The following is a 12,118-nucleotide window of genomic DNA, read 5'->3' as shown; positions in this document are numbered from 1 at the left end:
TTAATTTACAGAATACTGGAAATTAATATTTTGTATTAAATAAGGAAATGTAGGGGGAATTCTTTAAAAGATCCATACTTCAATTCAACCGTTGCAAAGTAGAGAACAATCCTTTGATTTCCCTCTTGAGGATGGAAAAAAATAAGTTCTCCTACATATCTAATTTCTGAGACTTCCCTAAAGGTAGGTGTAAATCAAAAACATTTTTGACATTTAGTATTTTATAAGTAACTGGACACAAAATTGAGTGTCCCTGGAAAACATTTTTTGCATCCGTCTTGTCAACAGTCCTGCAGCAATACTGGAAGAAGCTGAAGCCTAACCTGTCATGATGGGTAACTCATCCATACCTGACACTTCCATTAGGACACAGCATGGAAAAAAGCTACTCCTACTCTTTCACGTATCTACTTAGATAAGTGCTTCTAGCATAATCTCTATGCAGGGTCAATCTTCATCTCCATAGCTTTAAATAAAATATTATAACAATGAGATAAAATACCATTTAAATAGTTGGAGAACACTAGTATCAAAGTTTTGAGCAGATCTTCATCCTTTCCAAGCAGTCTTTTCTTAGGCTTCCCTGGATACTGCCCTATTCCCGCTGCTTCTGCTTCCATGCTAGTTAAGTGCTTTCTGTTTGGCATTTGCATGGGAAATTTAGTCTTCAAATAGTCTGAAGACTTATCCTACCCAGTTCTCTGTAGCAGTTCCACAATAATAGCACCATTAAAACATGGCAACAAAGCATATCAAGGAAATTAATGGATGTCATCAAAGTGATAAGGCATCGCTGCTAAGTTAACCTTGAAAGAGAATAGATGTATAGCTCCCAAAAGAGAAAGTGTTTGTCTGGTTTGGTTTTCTTTAAGCTGGCTTATAGTTAAAGGGTGATGGCTTTGTCATTGGTGTAAATTACAGCAAATTGCTGATTCCAGAGCTTCTGTATTTAGTTGAAGTCAGAATCTGAGCCTATACAGAATGTATAGATCCTGATAGCAGCTGTATATACCTGCCAGATGTTAATACCGTGCATGTGCCTAGATCTTGATTCTAGTCTTAATCCTAGCAATCTGAATCTGCAGGCTTAGGAGCCAGGAGGCACAGAGCCTGCTGTGACCTCCCATACCAAGTATGTGCTGCTGAGAAAGTTCCACAGTCCTAGAAAAATAATACAAGGAAGGCAGAGAGACTGTAAAATTATCTTTATCTTTAATAAATTGAGGAGGAGGAATTTATAACTATAATTTTTTTATGGAATTAAGCAGATTTAATTATCTTGAAAATACACAGCTACAATGCTAGTGATCTGATGGAAAACATAATTTTTACTTAATTTAAACATACTGCTTTCAAGAGATCCTTGAAACAGCCTTGAACTATTATTAAGCTCAATTTGTCATTTCTCAGTGTACCTAGTATTGTAGAGTATCTCTAAAGTACAGAACATAATCATGATAATATTAGACATTTGATTTCTGACCTCTGACTTTTAACATCATTAGTTGTACAGGGATTAACATCCTTAGTTGTATAGGGATATGGATATAGTTGAGTAAATTTCACAGAATCACACAATTGTAGGGGTTGGAAGGGACCTCAAGAGATCATCGGGTCCAGCCCCCTTCCAAAACAGGTTCCTCAGAGCAGGCTGCCCAGGTAGGCGTCCAGATGGGCCTTGAATATTTCCAGAGAAGGAGACTCCACAGCCTCCCTGGGCAGCCTGTTCCAGTGCTCTGTCACCCTCACCATGAAGAAGTTCTTTCGCATGTTGGTGTGGAACTTCCTGTGCTTCATTTTGTGGCCATTGCCCCTTGTCCTATCCCCACAAACCACTGAGAAGAGGTTGGCCAAATCTCTCTGTCTCCCACACTTCAGGTAAACATTGATAAGATCCCCTCTCAGTAGGGAGACCTTCATAGACAAAGATTTAAAAATATACATATTTAAAAGGTTATAAAGTTTTGAAATATATACATGTTGGATTACTCTTTTTTTGAAATGCTAGTTGTAGGCTAGCTGATTTCCATACACATGAGCTGAATGAAATCCTGCTTCACAGTAAACTTTCAGTGACTATAAAAACTGTAGACACTGAGTCCTTAATGAGAATTCAAGCTTGATGTCTTTTCTTTCATGCTACTCATCTGTAGAATTCTCAAATTCAAAATATAACTTGGCATTTAACTTAAGGCTTTGTAGCATGCAATACATTTATTAAAAATGTACACCTTATAAAATCTTTGGGCCGTGCCTCAAATGAATTTCAAGGTCTACTGCTTCTCTTCTGTCAGTCTCAATGAAACTTCAAAAAACAAACAAAACAACAATGCAAGAAGAGAAAATGTAACAATAGAGAGGGGTAATATAATATGATCTTCCTCTGTGTAAAATGAGGATTAGCAGCAGGGGCTCCAGGTATGTGTAGGTAACCTGCACAGTTGCAGTGAGTATTGCAAAAAAGCTTGAAAGCCTGCAACCACTTACATTTTGCTATGATGACATATTTGTTGGAGCGAATAACCATGAAGCAAAAAAAGCTTTCTCTTGCAACTTACCATTCAAGGTAGCATTTGACTTCTTCATTGGAATTCACCAATACAAGGAACTGAGTGTCATCTACTAGAAACGAGAGCTCTCGAAGGACAATTTGAAGCACCTTACAATTGTATTTTATGTAACTGCACTAGTGCAGGTGCAGTTACATATGTAACAGCACTGGTGCAGTTACATAAAATACAATTGTAAGTAGAAATATAATTGTAACTAGATTCAATCCCCATTTTTTCCTATGCACTCATGTGAATAAATGTTTACATAAAATTGCAGTGTTGAAAATGGTCTAATTCTGTGAGCTGTGTTCCACATTCATCACAGTTACCATCATATGCTCATTACTCTCATTTTCCTACCTGTGAGTCAGTAGGAAAATCACGTTCAGCTTTTAAAGCAACCACTTTCAATCTTTTTTTTCTTGAAGTAATTTCCACTTGCTGCCTATTGCAGGTGTTTGGCATGAGTTCTGCCGTCTCATCCTATTTTATTGTGGTTAAATATTAATATTAGTAAGATTTTAACATTAAAATCCTAATGAAGTTGGTGAGATCTGCTTGAGTTTGTGCATCTAAACGTACGTAGTTACGTAATGGAACTGATGTAGAGCTTAGTTTTTTCTTTTACATGTGACTAAGTATTAATAATTAAAAGTCCAGACTCTGTAAAATTTAATGCAGATCTCAAAAGAATCTATCACCTCGGGTATTTGTTGCCTCTGTCTGCCAGAACCCACTGCAGTGCTTGCAGCAAATTTCTTGTAATGCATTGTATAGTGTTCTAGTAGTATGAAAATAAACTAGTCAAATTTCTTTCATATCTTGAACTGATTATGTATATTGGCAAATGAGAAGCCCATATGTTTTGCTTGACAGATGACTTTCATTGAACTCTCAAGGTCGTTTCAAAACCAGACTTGAATGAGGCTAGAAGGGCATTGAAAAGGACTTGTGTAATTGATCATCTTTCTTTTATTTCACTCACACATTAATACTCAAAGACATTAAAGATTTAGATTTGTAACTATTATTTGGAATGAATAAATTTTTAAACTGTCTTGCAGTGGAAAATGTTTGAAATCATATCTGTAAGAGCTGCTATTTAATAATTATTTTATTCTTTTTAGAAGACATAAAACTAAGGAGACCTAACTAAGAAGCAAGATCTCAGATTTTCGTATGATATATATGAAAAATCTTATTTCATCACAAATGCTTAATCAAAGAAATAGTTGTCCTGGATTACTAGTTTCTGAGATGCTAATTAAATGATTGCAGTTAAAGGTCACTGGTATTGTGCTAATATCATGAGAAGTAACATGGCTTCAGATTATTTTCCCCAAGTACTGACTGAACTATTAGTACCAAAATTGTTATTTGCCTTTATGGTTTGTGTTTCAAAATAAAATAAAATAAAAATGTTGGAGAGAAGAGATCCATTTTAGAGATGAGACATGAATGATAACTTCTACATGTTACTGATGATGCGTACGTGTCAACTTTTCAAGTTCTATATTGACTTAAGTTGTATATCAACTTACGAAGCAGAGCTAATAAATAGAAGTAATTTAAGCAAGTATCTGAGAAATTACTGATTTTTTTAATTAGAGGTAAATTCTCAGCTGTACATAGAGCCATTAAATATACAAGTTGTCTATCTTCTGTATTTTCAAAAATAATTTAGTATGACTAATATATTTCTGTCTCTTAAAGTAGTGAAAGTACCTTCTAATCTGAGCTGAGCAACATCAGATTTCAGAAATGCTCTCCTTTGTATTAGAACACCTAGATAACTAGTATCTTCTACCATAAATACAAGTTTTCTGAAGGGTTATCTCTGTTCCTCAGCAGCACCCTGAAAGGCTTTTTGATACCTAAAATTTTATAAATAGACATGTCTGAGTATTTTGCATACAATAACTCTTGAATGAAATAACTAAATCAGTTTTTGGTAACTAAAAAGCATGTGTGTGGTACAAGTTGCCCTTGTTTTTCCCCTTACTAATGCACTATGTTTAGAAGCTAGGCTTCTAAAGCTTAATTGCCAGTATTCTGTTAAGCCTAGTGTAAACAGCGATCAGTAAAATCACTTTAAACAAATTTGAATGAATACCCAGCAGATTTCATATTCTGAGAAGTTATCTGTCCTTACATAACAAATAGATCTTCTGGGGGGTATTTTTTATTTGATAATGACAGGAAAATAGGTGATTTCTCCCCTGAAATTATTAGAAATAGTGTATTGCTTATTTGTATACTGTACTAACTCTATTAATAGTAACTTACAGTTGTGGAGTTACTTCTATTAAAATGAACACGTGTAAGGTTAAATGAATTCAAGCTTGGCTAAGTTCGTGACTGTTCCTGTAACCGTTACGTAAACATTCATTTATCAGGCAGTTGTTAATATTTTCTCTGTGCAGTTTAATAAACTCTCTTCTTCCAGACAAAGCATTAATTTGGTTCATCTCCTCCCTTTCTACTATGTCTTTCCAGTTCTTCATGTGTAGGCCCCAAGTCCTTAACCCTTTTCTCTCTGAATGTAAAGTTTTTTTTCAGGAAAACTTATCTGTTCCAGTCATGCTCTTATGGCTTTACACTTAATTCTTCATAAAGAGGTACCAATCCTTAAACCTCTCACCTGCTCAGAGTAATATTTAATTCCGAACTGAGTGTAGTGACGTTTGTAGCAATGACAGAGATTCGATCAACAATATCTCCTTTTGTTTCTCGAAGGAATGTCACTGTCAGCAGGATCTTCTCCTCTTCATTCCCCCAAAATAACTCCTCATACATCTCCTGCTCCTCGACGAAGAAGTCATACTCCTAACCCAGCAAACTATATGGTGCCTACTAGTGCCTCTGCTTCTGTTGCTAATGCTGTCTCCCAGCCTCCATCTACTGGCCAGGTGATCCAGAAGGAAACAGTGGGTGGAACGACATACTTCTATACTGATACAACTCCAGCACCTCTCACAGGAATGGTATGTTTTTATGCAAAAGTATATGGAGCTTCCAAAGACTGAGCTGATTAATACTATACAGGTTACTTGTAACACTGGAACCATTTTTCTCTCAAGACTTGGCCTTTTAAATGTTGAAATTGTTCTCAGAGATCACTGAAACTTAAAGACCGGAGAACTTTTTCATGTATTCTTCATTTACCTTATATAGAGTCTTGTTTTTATAAAGCAGTAGAGAAAGCATTTCATGCAATTCAGTGGATACATACATAGAAAACATCAACGATTATTTCAAATTGCTTTCATGTTTGATAGGTTAAAGAAATCTCACTTTTGTAGTGGAGGGGAAAAGGCATTTACAAGAACGTTATGTGCGTGCACACATCATTGAAATCATCGGTAGTGAACATCACAGGAAGAAACTAATGCATCTGGCAGTGTATTTGTAATATGCACCGTGCCTGAAGATTTTATGGTTCAGTAGTATAACAGGATGACAAAACTCCTTTTTTCCCTATGCTTAAGGATTTTAAACTGCCTTTTTTTTTTTTTCTTTTAGGTATTTCCAAATTATCACATTTACCATCCAGCTGCACCTCATGTTGCTTACATGCAGCCAAAAGCAAATGCACCTTCCTTCTTCATGGCAGATGAGCTCAGACAGGTAAGATAGAGAATTTAAAGGGAAGTCACATATCTTGGAGAAAAGTAGAAAATCATCAGTAGCAGAAGAGAAATAACTACTAAAAATAGGTGTAGTCACTTTTCCAAAAGGAGAGTTTTAAAAATCTAGTCCTGTGAAGGATTGGGGTAGGTTTCAGCATATGTGACTGCAATCTAACCTGCGTGCCATTATTTCCTATTTAAGTATTCTTACTTGTTGCATATTATGTATTAGTATGCATGAATTATCTATGTAGCATTCTTTTAAGTGGTGATCCTATCCAGCTTTAAAGTCTTTCTCTGAAATGAAAGGTGTTAGGTAATTAGCCATTCTCTGAGGGTTGGCTTTAACTATATTTCAGCTTTGCTGTGGTAGATGCCTCTTTCAATGCTAGCTCAGGCTAATTCCTTTAAGGGAGGAGGTACAAAAGACTTCACATTGTCATTAGCTTTTTCAAGCTAATATTTTTTTCCCCACCCTGGGACATTTGCATCAACGTGCTATTCTAGTACAAGTAGCTGGTACTTCAAAGACAGTGTACTATTAATTTACCAAAGATGATGAAATGAATTATAAGGTTCAAAACTTGACATAATTTATTCTTCAGGAACTGATCAACAGACACTTAATAACTATGGCCCAGATTGATCAGGCTGATATTCCTGGTAAGGACTTCTTATTAATTTCTTATTAAATTAAACTGTGATCACTTTGTTCTGCAACTGCGTGTATTCAACAATACAAACTGTGTCTTGAAACAAAACAATAACAAAAGAAAACCACAAACCCAACACACCTGTTCTTAATCTTTCATGAAGTTTGAGCTGTAGATAACAAGATACAAAGTGTTTCAGAAATGGGAAAATTGTTTCTTGCTTCTATTCATTTTTTCTTCTATAACTTTCTTCTGGTTTGAAATTCTGAAATGCTGTGGACCACTTAAAATTAGTGAAACAGAAATAAACATCAAGGCAAGAGAGATTTTTGTAAAGCAGGATTGCATTACTTTGTACGTGCATCCTCTAAAGGAATGCCTACTATGTGTTTTCAAATGCTATACTAGCAAACTTTGTTGTTTTGAAACAAATTGGCTGGCTTATCAGAGAGGCTTTGTACTAGTTGGCAGGCAAGAGGAGCATAGTATTCATTGTAATTTTTTGAGAACTTCCAATTGATTCTGTTCAATTTATATTTAAACAGACTGTTTTGCTTGAAGTATCCTTTCTTTTCAACTGTTTGTTTAATATGATCGTGATACAGTCTAAAATGCAGTTTAGTTTACCAACCCAGCTGAGGTACAAGTGTATCTCTTCTTGCAGTCTCTTAATCTGAGTTGTAAATCTTCAATGCCTCTGTTTTTGAAACCAGTATGTTACAATGCAATATTCAGGTTTGTTCTTTTGTGTGGATAGGGTTCTTACAATGATATGAAGTCTGTATGGAAATTGGTGCTTATCCATGAATCTTTGCAGGGAAAAAAACACAACACATCATTCAGGAGGGTGAATTTTTAAGGGAAGTGAGAAAACTGCAGCTGAAACTCTGCATCTGTTATTGATTTTTACTTGGTGTAACTATTTTTATGACAACAGTTATCAGTGTGGAGTCCCTTCCAGGAACATACATTGATATTAAAGCAGAAATAATGAATTTTAACTTTACATGCACATAAAAGATGTAAAGGATTTCTGTGTTAGTGACATAGTCAATTTAATCTCTACTCTTGTAATATTTTTTTCAAAGATAACTGATACCCTGTATGTTCCTGTATGTACGCTTATTTAGCAGTTCCAGCGGAAGTGGACAGCTACCACAGTCTCTTTCCTTTAGAACCACTGCCACCACCCAATCGGATACAGAAAACAAGCAACTTTGGGTACATTACATCATGCTATAAAGCTGTAAATAGTAAAGATGATCTGCCATATTGCCTTCGGAGGATACATGGTGAGAAAAATTAAGTTGACATTTTTTTAAATGCCAGTGCTATTTTTGTTTAAATATTTTGAGCTACATGTAAAGCTCAGAACAGCTTTGATAGAATAATTCTGTGGGGCCTAAGAGAGCAAGAAGATCCCATAGGACTACAGCTGCTAGGTATGCTAGTCTTATTTTAATGTTTATTTGCTTTTCAGCAGTTTCAGAAGACAGTTAAATAAATAAATAAATAATCCCTTCCCCCAAACATTACATTTTAAACCATGTTTTTGGTCTTTTCTAGGTTTTCGTCTTGTTAACACAAAATGCATGGTATTGGTTGACATGTGGAAAAAAATTCAGCACTCAAATATAGTAACCTTGCGTGAAGTGTTTACCACTAAAGCATTTGGAGAACATTGTAAGTTTTTTCCCCGACTGATGTGTTTAGACTTTCTTCTAGATATGCTTGAGTTAGTAATTGTCACATGTTTCTATTTTTAAGCTCTTGTGTTTGCATATGATTTTCATGCTGGAGGAGAGACTATGATGAGCAGACACTTCAATGACCCTAGTGCTGATGCCTATTTCACAAAAAGAAAATGGGGTAAGGAAAACACATTATCATGCAATACTTCTGTAAACTATTTCCACTACTTGATTAGTAAATTAACTGATCAAAAGTAGTTGTTCATCTTAATTTTTAACTAATGAGTTTTGTCATATTATATAAGCTGGTTGGGATCAGAATCTTCTTCGTTTTCTATTTCTGAATGAAACTTTTTAATATCTATTTTTCAAAATAACTTTTTCCTCGAGTTAAACTTTTCAGTTAAGGTAAATGAACAGCTTCTTCTCCTGGTCACATTCGACTTTGATTCATTTGCAAAATTAAAGTCAGTTTGGAAAGGAATTACAATTATTTGTCTGCAGGGTAACAGGTTTGCACAGGGGATTGGGAAATGAGCTCTGGGTCCTAATTACAGGTCTGTCACAGGGTGACACCTGACACTGGAGTTGTTTTGTAAGAAATGTATGCTTTGTCAATGTGATGCTTGTTTAGGTGCTCTCCAATTATATCTTTTTCTGTAAAGCATTCTGAGGACTAATTTTAGGCAGTGATTTGTTTAATGTTTTGAAATATGAAGTACTAGTTGAAGACAAGAAATGGACTGAAAAAGTCTCTAATGTATTATTTTCTGACAAACTCCATATCATAGGTCTGATTTTTTTTTTTCTTTCAGATGTATGCTCTGACTTCAAAGGAGTCATTCAGGCTACATCTACATTAATAAGTAAAAACTGTCACCACATATTATGTGGCCCAGTGGAGCTCATATCTATGTGGCTAAACTCATCCCCTCCAAAATAGTACACTGTAAATCATGCTATTAGAACCAGTTCTTGACCCATACAGTCCCACAGAGTGAATTCAGGTGTTGTCAGGAATGCAGCAGGCCAAAACTGTTACAGGCCAATACCATGCTGAGAACAAAGCACACTAACAGTTGAAAAATATCACAGAATAATTTTGGGTTGGAGAGTACCCTTGGAGCTTGCATGGCCCAATGTCCTGCTCAAGGTAGGACCAACCTTGAAATCAGATCTAGCATATGGATGAAGAGGGGACACTGAAGCCTTGTTGATTAGTGTAGATATCACCTAAATTGCCTAAAAGAGAACCAAAACTAATGTTTCTTCTTTATTGTGGCTTTTGAAATAAGAGCCTTTACTTGTGAATTCAGTCTCTTTCAAAGGCTGGGAAACTTCATTTGGCTATCTGGTAGATCAGAAGAGTATAATGGATTATTAGCATGCAAATATACATTCAAAGGCTTGTTAGGTCCCTTGTACACTGAGTAGTTCACGCTGACTTTTCACCGAACTGGCTGATACAAATAAAATCAGAACCTGATTTCCACCATTGATTTTGATGGTCATGTCTCAAGACAGAAGAAACACTAGATTAACTTGTCATATCTTGTGGCAAGTCAAAGAATGTAATTACAAATTCAGTGAACTTGATGTGAAACTCATTTGGTAGAATAAACATGGAACGCCCCCTGCTAGGTTAATCATGGTTATGTGCAGGACTAGACTTCTGAGTGTCTCCCACCTGTGGTTTTCAATTTCCATGTAAATCAGTCCTTGTTATGTTTTTACACCTCTCTAGAGTATTACATAGAGAAGATTGATGTCTGCTCTAGATAAATTAATAAATGTATAATAAAATTATTTTGGACACATTCATTTGTCACACTGAAAGAGAATAAGTTTTGCTGCTATAAAAGGCAGTTATGCCTCATTAATATATTGAAGAACTTTGAAGGTAGATCCAGTAGATATCATCTTGGATTCTCAATGACATCCATCAATCTCTTAAACACAACAACAACAAAAAAACAACAACAAAAAACCCACAACCGCCACCACCACCATCACCAAAAAAAAAAAAACCACCCCAAAACTAAGTGGTGATGATATAAGAGGAGTCCTCAGTTAGGTTAATAACTAGTTAGAAGGTAAGAAACAGAGTGAACAGCTGACTTTCACAGTGAAGGGAGGTCACTGATGGAGTCTCACAAGAATGTGCTGGGAGTTGTATTTCTTAACACAATCACATATCCATATTGAAGATAAATAATGCTCTGTCAATGTTTGCTGATAACACCTAGTTATTTGGATTGATTAAAAACAAAGGCCAATTGTGGTAGATTGCAGAAGGATTTTACAGGCCTGAAACTCTTGGCAAAAAATGTAGGGGATGAAGTTCAGTGTAATAAATGTAAAGTGAAGAGACTGAGGGAGAATAATCCTAATTTTAAGTATAAATTGATGGCCGCTGTCCTGTTACAACTGAAAAATGTATCTAGGGTTATAGATAAATGGATCAAGGGCAATACTGTCCTCTTGAATATGGATATGGAATTGTTGCTGATTAAGAAAAGAGTAAACAATGAAATTGAAAATGGTGTAATTAAGATCTGGTTGTATCACAGATTTAATACCTGTAGTTGTGGTCAACTTTAGCCACTTTGACATAAAGGAATATAAGAAGTTCAGAGGTAATGGGTGATCAAAGATATGGAATAACATCAGTACAAAGCAAAATGGAATAGTACTTTTCCTGCTCTTGAAGGTGGGAGAGGAAGATGGGGTTGAAAATGACTAGAATATGATAGGTGTCTGAAAATCATCAGGGAAAATAAAATAAAAAGCAGCAACTGTTTTCTGTTTCTTTCCATACAAAAACTAGGGACTGGTAAATGAAAGAAAGCTAGCCAGGCAGCAAATTCAAGACCTGGGTAAAAATAATTAGGTCATATAAATTTGTCACAGGCTATTGTGGACATTGGCCTGGGCTCGAGGGGAAAGTATTCTTACTTACAGAAGAGACATAATTTGAGAATTGCTAACTGCAGAGACCATCAGGAGGTCTTAGAGCTGCAAAAAACTGGAAGAGAGCAAAATATTCTGTGTTTATGATCTGTTATTTCTTGTGAGCTACTGTTTTGATTTTAGTGTATGTCACTGAAGCAGGCTAGTGGGCTACCTATTTGACCCAGTGCAAATTTCTTCTTTAGGTATAGGGGTAGTCTTTGAAACTGAAAATAAGGCATTAATTTCTGTTCAGCCAGGAGAAAATCTTATTTCATTAAAATGTACTATTGTATCCTCCTTGAATATCTCTAAGTTCTGATAACTCTCTCCTGCCTGTGGCTCTTCCAGTCTTTTTTTAATTTAGAAAAAAAAAATCCCCTTCAGTTCACCAATTGTGCCAAATCTTTCTGCACATCTTTGCTCTGGCCTTTCTTTTTTGGTAACTTGTGCTTTCTAGTCTGATCCTCAGTAGAAGGAGCAATTTAAGAGAGAAATAAGATTGCATACTTGATTTCTCGGAATTGCCTGCCTTCATGGATGCTTTCTCCATCCCCTCACAGAATTTCTTGGCCGTCTGCCTGCCTAGAGGAGACATCCAAGAGAAGCAGGGGAGTGGATGGAAGTTGGGTACTCTGCAGCAT

The 12,118-nt window shown here is 35.8% G+C and overlaps 1 protein-coding gene across 5 annotated transcripts in view; it reads left to right on the top strand.

Moving 5' to 3' along the window:
* Window positions 1-12,118, top strand: part of PAN3 (poly(A) specific ribonuclease subunit PAN3) — an 80,871-nt gene that overhangs the window by 46,387 nt on the left and 22,366 nt on the right. For all 5 annotated transcript variants that reach the window (XM_035325508.1, XM_035325472.1, XM_035325478.1 and 2 more), the window contains 6 exons: window positions 5,289-5,536; window positions 6,075-6,179; window positions 6,787-6,844; window positions 7,965-8,126; window positions 8,401-8,517; window positions 8,602-8,703. In XM_035325508.1, the coding sequence (XP_035181399.1) occupies window positions 5,289-5,536; window positions 6,075-6,179; window positions 6,787-6,844; window positions 7,965-8,126; window positions 8,401-8,517; window positions 8,602-8,703 (792 nt within the window). The remainder of the gene's footprint in view (window positions 1-5,288; window positions 5,537-6,074; window positions 6,180-6,786; window positions 6,845-7,964; window positions 8,127-8,400; window positions 8,518-8,601; window positions 8,704-12,118) is intronic.

This window comes from Oxyura jamaicensis, chromosome 1 (genome assembly GCF_011077185.1).
Source record: "Oxyura jamaicensis isolate SHBP4307 breed ruddy duck chromosome 1, BPBGC_Ojam_1.0, whole genome shotgun sequence".
NCBI classification, from domain to species: Eukaryota; Metazoa; Chordata; class Aves; order Anseriformes; family Anatidae; genus Oxyura; species Oxyura jamaicensis.
This window is presented reverse-complemented; position numbering and strand designations above follow the sequence as displayed.